The sequence below is a fragment of the Microtus oregoni genome, unplaced genomic scaffold, assembly GCF_018167655.1.
Source record: "Microtus oregoni isolate MIOR12 unplaced genomic scaffold, Mior012 000038F_ref0000394, whole genome shotgun sequence".
NCBI lineage: Eukaryota > Metazoa > Chordata > Mammalia > Rodentia > Cricetidae > Microtus > Microtus oregoni.
The window spans coordinates 197,812-214,579 of NW_024543097.1; the positions used below are offsets into that span (position 1 = coordinate 197,812).

At 42.8% G+C, this 16,768-nt stretch overlaps 1 protein-coding gene across 1 annotated transcript in view; it reads right to left on the reverse strand.

Moving 5' to 3' along the window:
* Positions 1–10,227: 10,227 nt before the first annotated feature.
* The window catches only part of Ndufs1 (NADH:ubiquinone oxidoreductase core subunit S1), a 34,404-nt gene continuing 27,863 nt past the window's right edge, over positions 10,228–16,768 (reverse strand). The window contains exons 17-19 of the mRNA XM_041631794.1: positions 14,830–14,964; positions 14,676–14,748; positions 10,228–10,552 (exon numbers count right to left, since the gene is read on the reverse strand). Coding sequence (XP_041487728.1) covers positions 10,461–10,552; positions 14,676–14,748; positions 14,830–14,964 — 300 coding nt within the window. The 3' untranslated portion in view covers positions 10,228–10,460. The remainder of the gene's footprint in view (positions 10,553–14,675; positions 14,749–14,829; positions 14,965–16,768) is intronic.

Genomic DNA, 16,768 nt, shown 5'->3' on the forward strand with positions numbered 1-16,768 from the left:
ACAGCCAACAGCTACTCAGGGTTGCTGCAGTGGGAATCCTATACCCAAATGCACCAGTGGCTGGCTACAGCCGCTGGGGACCCGAGCCCCACGACTCAGCGCCTACTGTAGAAGTTAGCTGGATTCAGGAAATAACCAGGCTAGCTAAAAGATAAAACAGTTATATTTTTATTTATTATAAGGCGAAAACTCATGAAACAGAAATGAGAAGTCCAAGCTCAGCTGTGTTGTGAGGGAACCAGACAGAGAGAGCACACCTGGCCCATGCACCCCTCCAGGTCCCAGAAAGCCACACCCTAACTTGGTCCCACCTCATAAAGATAATTGGTTGACAAAGATTCCCCATCAGATGGGAATGGACTGAAAGTCTGAAACTGTAAGCAAGCCACCCCAATTAATTTTGTTTGTTTGTTTTTTGAGACAAGGTTTCTCTGTGTAGCCCTGGCTGTCTTGGAACTCACTCTGTAGACCAGGCTGTCCTTGAACCCAGAGATTTGCCTGCCTCTGCCAACCTGGTGCTGGGATTAAAGGCGTGTGCCATCACCCGGTGCTACCACACCTGGCTGATGCTTAGTCAGTGCTAAACACAGAGCCCAGAGCCTTGTACAGACTCATCCACCACTCTACTACCTGAGCTACTTCTCCATACCTGATTGACTGTTAATATTGCCAACTTGGTTAGATTAAGAAGTGCCTAGATTTGTAGAGCACACGTGAGGACATTTCCAGAGCACAGGCTAAGGTATGTGTGTGTGTGTGTGTGGGGGGGCTTCTTTGAATGTGGATGACACCGCTCAATGTGTGGGGGCCAGAAAGAAATGAAGGGAAGGGGTAAAGAAAACGGTCATTTCTCCATCTGCCTCCTGGGGGTCGTGAAGGAGCAGCACTGCCCACTACGTCTTCCCAGATACAAAATCAAAACATAATTTTCCTCCCTAGTTGTTTCTCTGCTACAATAGTGAAAACGTCTAAAACAATGACAGTAGCTTATAACTGCAGCTAGAAGCTGCACTTGAGAACGACCTGATGGCTTCCTCTCTATACATGAATGAAGGGGTGTCAGTGCTCCACCAGGAAGTAGTACTAGACGGCACGGCTGCTTCAACTTCTCCCAACGTTGTCATAGACGAAAAACTATTTTCCACAGAAAATATACAAGGTGCAAATCTCACAAACTAAGTGTTGTACAGACTTAGATTTACATCAAAATTCTGCTTACATAGAAGGATTCTTCTGAGATAGGGTCTCCTGTCCTAGGTACTATGTAGTTGAGGAAGACGTTCCTGAGAGTTGGGATCACACATATGTTATCAGCGTGGCCGGGTTGATGCGGTGCCCAGGCTTCACACATGCTAGGCCAGCGCTCTGCCTTCCTCACCCTACAGTTTCCACACTAGCTTCCTGTCTACACGTGACAACACAACATTTCATGTATGGAAATGTGTCTTCCTGCTTCAGGACCGCAAGAGGATAATGTCTTCATGCTTTTCTCTTCTTTCCCCCCCCCCCCTTGAGACAGGATAGCCTGTCTGTGTCTATCTCTGTGGAGCCCTGGATATCCTGGCACTTGCTCTGTGGCCTCTACCCCGGAGGTGCTGAGACTGAAGGTCTTAAAGCCAGTTTCCCAGCCCTCCAGGGAGTTTTCTCTTTCTTCTCATGTTCAGGGCACATGTGTGTATTCCCAGGTTTAGGTGTGGGGTGTGCAGGACACGTGTGTGAACAGTTGATATCAGGGTTTCTCATTGAAACCCAAAGCTGGCTGCCTGGGCTAGTCAGTTTGCCCTGGGGACTTTGTCTCTAACCTTCCAAGACTGGAATTACAGGTGGCTACCTCCGCTGCCCAGCATTTATACAGATTCTGGGGATCTGAACTCAGGTCCTCATCTTTTTCTGGAAGTCTTAATCACTTAGTCATCTCCCGGCCCGATCCTACATTTTAAAGGCTGTGTTAAGCAGGTGTGGAGGTAACTGTCTGTAATCTGAGTATGCAGTGGCTGAGGCAGGAGAACTGCTTTGATTGAGTTGAGTTCTGTAACAAGGTACATAATTTGATCCTTCTTCAAAAATAAAATAAATGAAAAGAGCAGAAAAACAAAAAGGAAAGAAAGAAAGGGAAAGAAACCCAAGCCAGGCGTGGTATTGTTGGCATACCTGTACCAGCACTGGGAAGATAGAAACAATAAAATCAGTTCAAGATTGTCTTTGGCTACATAGCAAGTTCAAGGCCAGTCTGGGCTACACGAGACCCCGTCTCAGAAAAATAGGCCAGGTAAGGTTACCACATGTCTTTAATCCCAGCACTCCAGGCAAAGGTAAGCAAGTCTCTTGTGAGTTTGATGCCAGCCTGGTCTACATAGTGAGTTTCAGGCCATCCAGGGCTACAAAGTAAGACCCTGTGTCAAAATACATAAAAAATGACAACAGAAACCCACATCATGTGATAAGGAAAAGTTGTTTTTATTTTTTTTAAAGATTTATTTATTATGTATACAGTGTTCTGTATGCCTGCTGGCCAGAAGAGGGCACCAGATCTCATGACAGATGGCTGTGAGCCACCATGTGGTTGCTGGGAATTGAACTCAGGACCTCTGGAAGAGCAGTCAAGTGCTCTTAACTTCTGAGCCATCTCTCCAGCCCGGAAAAGTTGTTTTTAATTCACACTTGTAGAAGTCTTTGAAATGTGGAGGTAGACACTAAGAAGGCATATTATTCAAGATAACTGAAAGTTTTATAAAATTGGACTACACAAAATATGACTTAGAAATCAAACAAAATATCCACAAAGTAAAAACCTATTAAAAATGTTGTGTGTGTGTATGTGGTCTATGGGGAGGTAGACATATCCATGTACACTTAGGGCTGGAGGGCAATGCTGGATGTTCTCTACCACCCCTGTCGTACGACTGTGAAGCAGGACCTAAACTGATGGTCAGGAGGACCCTGCAAACCTTCCTGTCTCCAGCATACACACACACTGGGTTATAGGTGTCTGTGACTTTTTATGTGGCTGTTGGGAATTCAAATCAGGTTGTCATACTTACAGTAAGTGTCCTCACCTACTGAGTTATTGCTCCAGGCCTTCGGAACAAGTCTGTAGGGTTTTTCACTTGTTTGCATCTGAGGAGTGCTGGGATCACGGTCACGTCTATCCCACCATGACTGGTTTATAATATGAGCATATGCATAACTAACTATGCATAATATACTCAGGGTTGCTAATGCTTACAAGTGATTTTTTAAATCAATTTTGGTTACCTATAAAATTAAAGCAATCAAAGATAGCATTCCAGTAAACCAATAAATTGTACTAGATAACAAAAGGCTGACTAGTTAATACCTGGACAACAACAAAATAAACCATATGAGAATCATAGTGGCTAACAAGCTAAAAGAAATCAGTGGAATAAATAAATGGAGAAAGTTAATGATTATAGTAGCTGTTACAAAAGAAAAACATATCTGTTTTGTTTTGCTTTCCTGGAGCTAGGAATTGAAACCAGAGCCTTGAAACAAATGCTTACTAAGAAAAAGTATAAGGCACAACATAGTTAACTACATTTAAGAATGTAACTGACTTAGTCAAACCTACTTAGCAACCAAGAAGGTCTAATGATAATGAACTTACCAATTGGGAAGAAAAGAGTGAGCAATGTGGGATCAGGAGAGGAGAAGGGGATGGATGTGCGGCATCCCTCTGGCCAGCAATGTGTCCAGATACCAGCCTGCAATAGACACTGACAGACACAACTTAACTCTGTCTGACCATGCTGAGTCGGAAAGCCTGAAGGAAGTGGTCTCAGTGAGAGAGGAATGGTCTCTTCCAGGACAGAAGAACCTATTTAATAACTGTCTTGGCCTGTCCCTTACATTTTAATGCCTAGGCAAAATGACCTTATTTCAGGAGTAAGCATTCGGATTGTTCTATTCAGCACTAGCAGCAGGCATGAAGAGTAAACAACAGTGTTTACATTTAAGAGCACACTGCATGCTTCCCATAATATAGCATGAGTCAGCACAGTCCTTACTAGTGGCCTTGGTTTAAGCTAGTGGTAACAGCAGGTTGTATCAGAAGCAGTAAAAGCCCCTAGGGATCTCTCTCTACCCTATTGCATGTTGTATTTCATTTTCTCTTTTTTTACATGTACTTACAGGGTTAAACCAGAAAGATGATTGGAAGAACCAACTCCTGGTAGGAAGTTTACAATGGGTAAGATGTCGTTCTTACCTGTGTGAAGGCTTTTGTTGTTTCTGAGAGTTTTGCTCTATGTCCCAGGCTGGACTTGAACGCATTGTGTAGTTGCTGTGGGCTTCCAACTCCTACACCCTCCTTCCTGTCTTACCCCCCTGAGTGTTGGCATTACAGGATTGTACCCCTATAGCTGGCACCAAATATATTAGGGATTAGAGCTCCAGAGACGGCTCAGTGCTCGCCCAGAGAACTGGAGTTCAATTCTCAACATCCATACGGGGTTCACAAGCACCTTTAACTCCAGTACAAGGTGATCTGAGTCCCTCTTCCTACCTCCTTGGCACACATATATACATACATGCAGGCAGAAAACTCATACAAATAAAATCTAGGGAAAAAAAGATTGGAGATTTCTTTTTGTTTTTTACATAAAAAATGGATCTTACACAGGAAATCAGATTTTTCTAAAAATCATACTGTTTGTCCCACTATCCCATTTTGCGACAGGAATCATTTCATTTTTACCAAAGAGTAATATATTTTGTAAGTCAAGCCTAAATAAAGCACATAAGGCAGCCAGGTAGTACTGGCACACGCCTTTAATCCCAGCTTGCGGGAGGGAGAGGCAGGGGAGGCAGAAGAAGGCGAATCTCTGTGAGGTCAAAGCCAGTTCAAAGTGAGTTCCAGGACAGCCAGAGCTGTTACACAGAGAAACCCTGTCTTGAAACTGTGCCTCTTTCAGGGGCTCATGTAGGCACTGGCTGGAATAGCCTGAGGTATCCTCCTGCCTCTGTCTCTCAAGTGTTGTGATTAGAGGCGTGTGCCATCACTCCTGGCCTTAGTCACTGATACACAAGATGGGAAGGTGAGTGGAAAACATGAGGGAAGCCCATTAGCGGGAAGCCACAGAGACACAGTTGGCGAGAGGGTAAAACGCCTTTCCCTTCCACAGGGAACAAGGCTTTGAAAAGAGATGGAGCAAACACATTAAGGACACAAACTAGGCTAATCATGAAGGGTGTAGATCCCAAGAGAACAGTGCTGTACGGGGATACATATCCCCAACCATTTCTAAGGTTCGCAGAGGCAGAACAAACCCCACCCCATGAAGAGATGTGGCTGTGTAATTCTTGCTAAGCAAACACCAAGTGTCTGCTTTCTGGACACTGTAGCCTGGGAAGCTACAGAAAGAGAGAAGCTCTATTATTGAGCTCTATCAATTCAACGACACACCGCAGATGAGTGCATTTTCTCCCAGCACTGAAAGAAAAAAAGGCTTAAAAAAAGATCTATTACAAGTTGGGCATGGTGGTGCACACCTTTAATCCCAGCACTGGGGGTACAGAGACAGGAGGACCTCTGATTTCAAGGCCAGCCTGATCTACTTGATTAGGGCCAGCCACATAGAAAGGCCTGTTTCAAACACCCAAATCCAAAACAAAATAAAATACATTTATTCATGTATGTGTGTGCAAGTGTCATGGTCTCAGGACAACTTTGGAGAGTTCTCTCCTTCCACCATGAGGAGTCCCAGGGGTCAAACCCAGGGTTGGTAGCAAGTGCCTTTACCATCTACTAGTTCACAATTATTTTTAAAACTGTGTCACTCAGGGCCTGGAGAGATGGCTCAGAGGTTAGGAGCACTGCCTGTTCTTCCGAAGGTCCTGAGTTCAATTCCCAGCAACCACATGGTGGCTCACAACCATCTGTAATGAGATCTGGTCCAGAATACAGTTTATATAAGAAATAAATAAATCTTAAAAAAAAAAAAAAACTATGTCACTCAGATTAGCTTGGAACTTGTGATGTTCCTGATTCTGAGTGAAAAAATAACTGTCACAACGCACAGGCACTGTGTGTGTGTGTGTTGTGTGTGCACGCTTTTCTCTTTGGCAAGTAGATTGGTGAATATAAGTCATGCCTGTCCCCCCCCCCCCCCTCTTCCGAGACAGAGTTTCTTTGTGTAACAGATCTTGCTGCTGTCCTGGAACTCACTTTATAGACCAGGCTGGACTCGAAGTCACAGAGATCCTCCTGCTTCTGCCTCCCAAGTGCTGGGATTAAAGGTGTGCACCACCACCGTGCAGCTTCCTTTTATATTTCAACACTATCCCAGAGCTTCCAAAACAAACAGATGCTTCTGCTCTTTAACAGTGAGGCAAATTCACCCTGCGGGTCAGACCACAGGCTCAGTGGTCCTGACTTTATTTCACTTGTTCACAGAGTAATTTTCATCTCGGTGTTAATGTAACATCCCACTTTCTGGCAGGGAACTTACTTATTTTGCTAAATAATACAAGAGGGGCCAGGGAAAGTTCAGCCTTGCAAGTATGAGGACCTGAGAACTCACAGCTAAAAAGCTGGTGGTGGTACAGCCCCCCCGCACCGCAGTAGTAAAGCCCGATAGAATGGTAATGAAACCCCACAGTTTGAGGTTCTACTCTTTCATACAAACTACAGCACTAAATATTTTCTTAGAGGAGTGTTTCTTCGTTTGGAACTTACGCTGACCTGTAGTAACTCAGACTGCACAGTCCATATCCAACCTACCACAGAATCATTTCCTGCAAAGTCTTTGACTCGAGCCAGACGTGGTGGTGCAGACCTGCGGTTCCAGCATTTGGAGGGCAAAATTAGAAAGACTGGAAGTCTGAGGCCAGCCTGGGCTACAAAGCAAGCTTTTGTTTGAAGAAAAACAAAACAAACACAATTATATGTTCCATGCCAAGTTTCTTTAATTCTATTTAGAAGATTGGGGCTGGAGAGATGGCTCGGTGGTTAGGAGCGCTTGCTGTACAACTATGGGGCCCACTGCTGTGGAGAAGGAAGGTCTGATGGGGCTTGCTGGGTGCCAGCCTAGATGGAAACATGAGCTTCTGGTGTGCGGAGAGACCCTGCCTCAGAGGAACAAGGTAAAGTGTAAGAGGACACCTGGGCCTCCTCTGGCCTCGGCACACACAGGTGTGTGCACTATACATACGTACATAACCCTCCAACCCCAGCACTGAAATCAGAACATATGAGCTTCTATACGGGTCCTGGCAATCAAACCCAGTTCCTCAGTAAGTTATACTACAACTGTTAAAAATTCTATCAAAATAAACAAGCATGTCTACGTAATAAAATAGTTTTCGTGATCTGTGATAGTGGCATTGTTGACTGTGCTACCCCTGGAGAATTTGTTAATTTCTCAGAATCTGTGAGAGGAAGACACCTTTTTTTAAAAAAGAAAATACAAACTAGAGGTTATATAAAGCATGATTATTCCTCAGTCTAGGAACTAAGTTACACTTAGATGGGGACTTCCAATTTAGGATCAAGGACTCACCAACAGGCTTCCCTGCATCTACAACAGGGTACTCAGTCACTGAGCAGGTTGGACTCCTGCTGTCGGGAACAGGCCAAAGGGTTATAAACTTTCTGATTTAACTATGTATGGGGTTGAAGGTGGTAGTTAAAATTTTTATCCTCAGCTTACAAACAGAGAAACAATGTTAAAAACTGTCCAACTCTGGGCCTAGAGAGATGGCCTTAAGAGCACTGGCTGCTCTTTCAGAGGTCCTGAGTTCAATTCCCAGCAACCAAATGGTGGCTCTCAATCATCTGTAATGAGATTTGGTGTCCTCTTCTGGAGTGCAGGCAGAACACTGTATACCTAAAAATAAATCTTTAAAGAAAAAATGTCCAACTCTTCCAGAGTTAAACAAGATTAGTTTGAGCTGGCAGGAAATGCTGTAGTAAGTTAGCAACAATCAATGGTGGCAGCATAGTCCCCTGGTCTGAGCAGAATGACGCGAGCTCAGGTTTGTGTTTCTATTTCCCAAAGACATATGGTGGCAAAAGAAGCCATTTGTCATGGCACACGCCTTTAATCCCAGTGCTCGTGAGGCAGAGGCAGAGGCAGGCAGATCTCTGAGTTTGAGGCCAGCCTGGTCTACAAGAGCTAGTTTCAAGACAGGCTCCAAAGCTACAGAGAAACCCTGTTTTGAAAAACTGAAGAGAAAAAAAAAATGTTCCCACATACTTACATCAGTAGCTTTGACCTTTCTCAGAATCCTATCACTACCAAGAAATTTTCCTCTTCTGATGGAAGTTTTATTTTACTCTTAGAAGCAAACCTCAGTAAATCTGACTAAATTTGGGCAGCATAGCAAGACCCTTTACTCAAAGAACCCACTCTTGCCGTTAGTATCCAAGTGTATTCTTGGGACCTAGAGGGCAGCCAAGGATGTTGGACCCACTTAGCTGTATCCAGCTCCTTCTCAGTGGAGTAGCCAATTCACTGAAGAGCACTGTGTGGAACTCAAGGCTGGAGTTATGTCCCCTTGAGGCCAGCAGTGTCGAGTGGTGAAGAATACTGGGAGGCAGAGGAAATCTGTATTGGATTCAAACGCTTAGAACAAAGAATTTAGACTTTCAGGCAAATATGAGTTTTAGGCAGAGTACTTTTGTGTATGCTGGGGTCAAAACCTAGGTCCATCCACATAGATGCTCTATGACTGAGTTACACCCTTAACCCCAAGCTAAGTACTTTAAAGTACACAACTTCAAGACAGCACTAAAAACAAAGAATTCTGAAAACCCTGGCAAACTCTGTATAGTTATTTTGTGTGAGTTGCGCACTCTGAGTGCACTGTCCATTCCTCAGCCCTGTCCAGCTTCTGAATTATTGATGGCACACTCCTGCTCTAGAACCATACTGTTGCCAAGGCCAGGAAAATGCTATCCTATACGTGGTGGTCTTAGTGAAAGGAGAAAGGAATTAGGGTTACAAAAGAAGGAATTTTGAAAAAATAAATAAAACAGTACTGAGACTGTATTGCAATGGCAGAACACTTGCTGAGTCTGCTTAGGCCCTGGTTTAATCCTCTAAGTACAGATAAAACAAAACAACAAAAAAACCTTTACATACTTTTGGATCATCTCCTAAGTTAATTATAAAATGTTTACTTTTTTCTTTAATTAATCCCCCCCCCCCCCCCAAGAGAGGGTTTCTTTGTGTAACAGCCTTGGCTGTCCTGGAACTCATTCTGCAGACCAGGCTGACCTCGAACACAGAGCTTTGCCTGCCTCTGCCTCCTCTGACTGCTGGGATTAAAAGTATACAGTCACTGCCCAGCTAATTATTGTTTTAGTGTATGAATATGGGTGTTCTGCCTGCATGCATGTTATGCACCACTTGCATGCCTGGTGCCCACGGAAGCCAGAAGAAGATGATGTGGGATCCCCTCTGTATGCTGTGAATATGTCTTATTACCATTGGTTAATAAAGAAGTTGATTTGGTCTATTAGCTCAGGCTATTACTAACTAGCTGTTACAACTTAAATTAACCCATTTTAATAATCTGTATATTGCCATGTGCCCTGTGGCTTAACCAGTTCCCACACCAGGAAACTGATCTGGAACTGAAGTTAACAGGCAGTTGTAAGCCATAGGTGGGTGCTGGGAATTGAACCTGGGTCCTCTGGAAGAGCAGTCAGGGCTCATCATAGCTGAGCCATCTCTCCAGCCCCACATTTCTATTAATTAATCTTAACAGAAAACTTAAAGTTTTTAAGACTTTTTTTTTTTTTTTCGAGACAGGGTTTCCTTGTGTAGTCCTGGCTAACCTAAAACTCACTCTATAGATCAGGCTGGCCTCAAACTCACAGAGATTCACCTGCCTCTGCCTCCTGAGTGCTGAGATTAAAGGCGTGTGCCACCATGTCCTGCTGAGACAGACTCTTAAATCTGTAGCCCAGGCAGCTAGAGTTTGTAGGAGTCAGTTTCCTCCTTCTACCATGTAAGTTCCAGGGCTCAACTTCTAGTCAGAGCTGACAACAAGTACCTTTACCCATTTTGAGTCATTTTGCTGGCCTTAAGCACAAAACGTGAGACTGAACGGAAGATCTTTGTTTTCTTAAGCCTCAAGGGTTGAATCTTTAGCCTTACACTACTGCACCAATGAGCTATGTTCCTAGTCCTAAAAGGCCTTTTCTTTCATCCATTTTGAAACAAAAATGATCTATGAAACAAATTCATATTTTAAGGATCAGTGTTTTTAACATGAAAGAACAAAGGTTAGCTTTATTAAACTACTTGATGCTTGTACATAATACATAAACTTTAAACTGCCAAGATTCTGGTTAAGGGCAATACCATTTTCAAGTAAGCATAGCATAACTTTAAATATTACATCATTCAGAATCACATTGGAAAACATCAGCTTGTAAGGAATTACACCAATGTCCATTTACTGACTAGAGCAGAACGGGGTCCCTGGTGGATGTCTCAGCATATGGAAGGCTCCTCTACCGCCTGAGCTCCCTCTGTGACGGCTTTGACACACTTGGCCATTGTCTGTGAGGCTCTGCTAATTGAATCTGAAAGACATTAAGAACATGCATTCTGTTAACAGAACTTCCTTTGTTGTTTTGGAAACAGTGTCTCAGATTTCAGACCAGACAGGAACTCAATAGTATACCAAGTTAGCCTCAAACTTGTGGTGCTCCTCGTACCTCAGATTCCCATGTGCTGAGATTATAGGGAAGAGCCACTATGCCAAGGTTTTGTTAATGTGACTTTAGAACATGCACTGAAAATTTAGTGTTGCACATATTCAGGAACAAACGATGGTGAGGCTGTAATGCAATTACAAACAAGCAATCCATTGTGCACATAACCTCTTTACTAGGCAAGTATGTTTAAGCTAGGGTCTTGTTATCTTGTGCTGCATATGAAGCCAAGGATGACCTCTTTGAACTATGATCCTCTTGCCTTCACTTCTTGTTTACCACCACAGCTTTCTGGTTAACTGCTTTTAATATTTAGCAATAATTAAATAATCACATAAGAGCTAGACAACATACCAGTATGAAAAAATTAAATGACAGAAAATTCTTTAAAAAAATCTAAAAAAAAAAGACACAACTGTTTATGTGGTAGGCTGAGACAGAAGGATTGCTTTGAATTTCAGGTCTACCTGGCCTACTCAGAATTTACAAAACAAAACAAACCACCCAGGTGCTGGCAAAGGGCAGACAAACTGAGTTTGAACTCTGAATCCCAACGTAAAAGCTTCACTTTCGGGCACACATCAGTAACCCTAACACCACCATGACAAAATAAGCACTTAGACTAAAACAATCACCCTGTAGCTCGGGCTAGCGAGCCTGGGGTAAAGAGCACGGAGACAGCAAGAGAACCTCAGTCTCAGCAGGACGGAAAGTTGTCCTCTGGCCTCTACAAGTACGATGGTGGCATGAACAGACCTGCTCACACATGAGCAAACACACACAGTCACTGGCTTTCTTTGCTTATAATAAATTAAAATAAAAAAAAAAACATACACTGGCTGGGCAGCGGTGGTACACACCTTTATCTCAGAACTCGGGAGGCAGAGGCAGGTGGATCTCTGTGAGATACAGTGTGGCTGGCTTTATGTTGAAGTCTTTGATCCACTCGGACTTGAGTTTTGTGCATGGTGATAGATATGGATCTATTTTCATTGTTCTACATGTTGATATCCAGTTATGCCAGCACCACTTGTTAAATATTCTTTCTTTTTTCCCATTTGATATTTTTTGCTTCTTTGTCAAAGATTGGGTGTTAAAACACGTGTGGATCGATATCCGGGTCTTCTATTTGGTCCCACTGATCCTCCTGTCTGTTCTTATGCCAATACCAGGCTGTTTTCAGTACTGTAACTCTGTAGTAGAGTTTGAAGTCAGGGATTTTTTTTTCCTGAAGAATTCCTCTCGTTTATTGTCCAAACAGCTTTTATAACAAAACATAAACTGAGTGGGAAATACTTCTGTCTCCTAAGTAACAAAGTGAATAGCTTTTTCTCACATCCACTTCTACCTGTCTGCTCTGAACTCTGTCATGTAGGCTTGAATCAGCATTTCTATCAGGCATCCTCCAAATTACAAAGAAAGGAGCAAACAACATCTTGACCTTTTCTTAGTGACGGCCTGTCTGGATGAAGTCAGGGATTGTGATGCCTCCAGAAGTTCTTTTACTGTACAGGATTGTTCTGGCTATTCTGGGTTTTTTGTTTTTTCATATGAAGTTGAATACTGTTCTTTTGAGGTCTTTGAAGAATTTTTCTGGAATTTTGATGGGCATTGGGTTGAATCTGTTCAACATAAGGTCCTACTATGTGCCAAAGTTTAACCCTGAACTCCTTAGTCTCCTGTCATCCAAGTGCTGAGACTACAGGTGTAAGCCACCATGCTCATCAAAAACTGCCAAGCTCTGAATACAGAAATTTTCCTGCCTCTGCCCCTCAAGAGCTAAAGTCACAGTGATGCTTCATTAAGGTTTTGTGCTGGGTTCTGTTGTATTCTACAATGACCCCAACTTGTATTTATTTTTAAAAACTCTTGTTTAGAAATTTGTTATTGGTGTGGGGGATGCACATGCCAGAGTGTCTGTGTGGAGGTCAGAAGACAGCTTTTAGGGGTTGGTTCTCTCCTGTTGTGGGGTCAGGGTTACATGGCAAGTTCCTTTACACACAGTAAGCCATGCTGCTGGCCCTGATCTAACCTTTTTAATCACCTCATTGAAATAATCTATAAATATATGCTAATTTAAAATATACAAAAGGGGCTGAAGAGACAGCTCAGGAGTTAATACCATTTGCTGCTCCTGGGGAGGACTTGGGATTCAATTCCCAGCATCTACTTGGTGGCTCACAACTGTATACAGCTCTGGTTTCAGGGGATCCAACACCCTCTTCCCATCTCCTCAGGCATTTACACACATATGCTATACATGGACATGCATACAGCAAAACACTGCACACATTTGTTTGTTCTTGTTTTTTGAGACAGGTTCCTCAGAATAGCCCTGGCTGTCCTGGAGCTCACTCTGTAGATCAGGCTGTCCTTGAACTCACCTTTCTCTGCTTCCTGAGTGCTGGGATAAAGGCAAGCACAACCATCACCCAACTGTCACTGTATACATTTTTAAAATGGCATAAAACAAAAGAAAAAATTAAAAAAAAACAAAACAGAAAAAAACCCTATGAAACATAATTTCAGGGCTAGAGATGTAGTTCAGTTAGTAAAAGGCTGATGCCCTGAGCTGGACTCCCAGTGACATGTGCAGGTGCAAGCAGGAAAATTACAAATTCAAGGTCATCCTCTGCTGTAACACAACTAGTCTAAGACACCTTGGGCTACATGACACCCAATTTTAAAATAAACAAATAAATTTATGCTATATGCTTTTACATATGAAATTATTTATATATTAACTATCACATACATTTACCATGCATTTCAGATGGCCTGTTGTGGACTATTACTTTAACTAGGCAAAGATGTGTTACATTTGTTTATGCTGCATTTGTTTAACTGTGTAAAGATGTGTTGTTTTGCCTACCTAAGGCACCTGACTGGTCTAATAAAAAGCTGAACAGCCAATAGCCAGGCAGTAAATAGATAGGCAGGGCTGGCAGGCTCAGAGAATAAATAGGAGGAGGAATCTAGACACAAGGGGAGAAGAGGAAGGAAAAAGAGAGGGAGATGCCTAGAGCCAGGGAGTCAGTAGCCAGTCAGACATGGAGGACACACAGAATGAAAGAAAGGTAAAGAGTTCCAAAGCAAAATGTAGGTGAAACAGGTTAAGTTATAAAAGGTAGTGGGACAAACATAAGGTAAGGCAGAGCATCCATAACTAACAGTAAGGCATCGTGCCGTGAACTGGGGAGCTGGTTGGTGGCCCAAAAGAAAGCCTGTTACAGGTCTATATTTCTTAAAAAATTTCTTCTGGGGGGTGGTGGTGGTGCACACCTTTAATCCCAACACTTGGGAGGCAGATACAGGTGGATTTCTGTGAGTTCCAGGCCAGCCTGGTCTATAGAGCAAGTTCCAGGACAGCCTGGACTGTTTCAGAGAAATCCTGTCTTAAAAAATAAACAAAAATTCTTACAATTTACCTCAGAAGCCCTATTTAATATACTTCATATTTAAATATTTTGAATATTTCATCTATAATTTTCAGACGAACCTTGACAGTATTTTTAGTACTTTGAAAAATCCTAAATTTCTGTTTAGTAATTTTTCTTACAATAGTAAAATTTTACATTTAAAAATCTGCTAACCCTTTTGGGTATTAAACTTTGCTTACATGTCATAAGCACTGAAAAAGTTAGAAGACTAGGGGTATAGTTCCCATGCTTAATGTACCATGAGCTTCTAGCCCCAGTCCTGTCTCTTAAATTCCATTAATGTTTGACAATTCAGATTAGAGGCCAGTGAGGTGGCTTCGTGAACCAAGGTGCTTGCCACCAAGCTTGATGACTTGAGTTGGATTCCCACAGATTGTCCCCTGAGTGCACACTCTTCACGGTGAGTGTATGCTTGCTCACACACAAATAAATGTAAAATCACAAAATCCTCAGATTGGAAGCAAACAGTGCCAAGCACAAACAGCTATAAAGATAAAGCAGGTCCTCTGATTCTCTCTGGGTAGTCGGTAGTCGAACTGAGAGCTACTTACCTGTCATATAGAAGTCTTTTATAGTAAGCTGAGGTGGAACAAGTGGGTCAGCAAGAAGTTCCTGGTTCACCAGCTGAAAAAATATGACAGATAATCAGTACTATTGTGTCAAGATATACACCATTAGGAAAATTGTTTACAGGCAAGCTTTTACCTGGGCAAGCTCACTTGCTTGCTGAAAGTAATTAGCTCCTTCAACATCATCATAACGAACAAGATTAGGAGAGACCTCTTCTAGACGGTTCCTCACTTGATCCAGAGAATCATATGGAAGAGTGATACCTGCGATCTACACAGATCAGATTCATCAGGACATACAACTTTACTATTGCAATATGTCAGAGGTGGGGCAGCCAAAATAATTTGTTTGGAGTCAATCCCTGGACCCACTGGGTGCAGGGAGAGAGCAGATGCCTTCAGGATGCCCTTTAAACCTCAAATACATGCTGCAGCACGCACCGCCCATGACCCAAAACAAAAAATAAATGCCACTTAGCATGGTAAGGTAGCACAGGGTTTTGAAATATTACATTTGTTTAACGATATAAAGATGTGTTGCTCTGCCTGCCTAAGGCCCCTGATCTAATAAAAAGCTGAATGGCCAATAGCCAGACAGTAGAGGGACAGGTGGGGCTAGCAGACACAGAGAATAAAAGGAGGAGCTATCAAGGCACAAGGGGAGAAGAAAACAAGGGAGGGAGAGAGAGAGAGAGAGATGCCCGGGGCCAGCCATGTCAGCCAGACATGGAGTAGTACACAGAATAAAAGAAAGGTAAAAAGCTCCAAGGCAAGATGCACATAAAGAGACACAGGTTAATTTAAATTATATGAGATAGCAAAAAAAGTCAGTGGTGGTGGCACAGGCCTTTAATCCCAGCACGCAGGAGGCAGAGACAGGTGGATCTCTTGCCTGGTCCACAGAGCAAGTTCCAGGACAGGCTCAAAGCTACAGAGAAACCCCGTTTTAAAAGAAAAAAAAAAGGGGGGGGGGAGGGGAGAGAAGAGACAGCAAAAATATGAGCTAAAGCTAAGGCTGAGCATTCATAACTAAAAGTAAGTCTTTGCGCTATAATGTGGGAACTGGCTGGTGGCCCCAAAGAAAGCCTGCTACAGCTCAGACCTTCAATCCTTGCATTTGGGAGGCAGAGGCAGGTGGATCTCTGAGTCTGAGGCCAGCCTGGTCTACAGATGGCATTCCAGAGCACACAGAGAAACTCTATCTCGAGAGGGTTGCAACTTAGTATGTACATCAGACTGGGCTCAATCTCTAGCACCAAAAATGGGGGCAAAAATAATTTATAATTGCAACTATGGTGAAATAATGAGGTATTACTAAAAGGAAAAAAAAAACCCTCTATTAGTATCTTTTAGCAGACAAATTTTTCCTTTCTTCTTAAAAATTATTTATTCATCATTACTTTTTTGTGTGTTTTGCCTGTGTGCGTATCTGTGTACCACAAGCATGCCTGAGCTCTAAGTAGGCCAGAAAAGTGTGATAAATCTCCTAAAACATCACCATGTGAGTGCTGGGAATTAACCCCAGGTTCTCTGGAAGAACAGCCAATGATCTTAACCACTGAGCCATCCGTCCAATCCAGACAGATTTTTCAGGGAAGCATCAGGTGTGGAATACAGATGTCAAAAACTCTAATTTATAAGATGTCACCATATTTATCTGCAGAATGTTGCTCCATAGTACAGAGAGTTCTTAACAAGTGCATGGTTCTGAAATCAAGGATTACAGAGATGATGTTAGGCTAAATACCGATTCCTATTTTAATATTTAATTTTCTGAAGGCCTTTTCTCCTATACAACCAGGTTATGCAACTCTCCCTCATTCTAGAGGAAAACTTTCCGCGACTTTGAAAATCATTTTAAGAAGCTAACATGTCTAGCATCCCTGAGGCAGCATCACTATGACATGCCTTAGTGAATGAAGATGTAGCTCAGTGGCAAAGCTCCTGCCTAGTATCTGCTGAAGCCCTGGGTCTATCTCCAGCACTATAAATTATGTACAAGAATTTATTGAACCTAGGACTGCATGCAATCACAATACCAATCGAGCTACATCCCCAGCTGCTTAATGAATAAA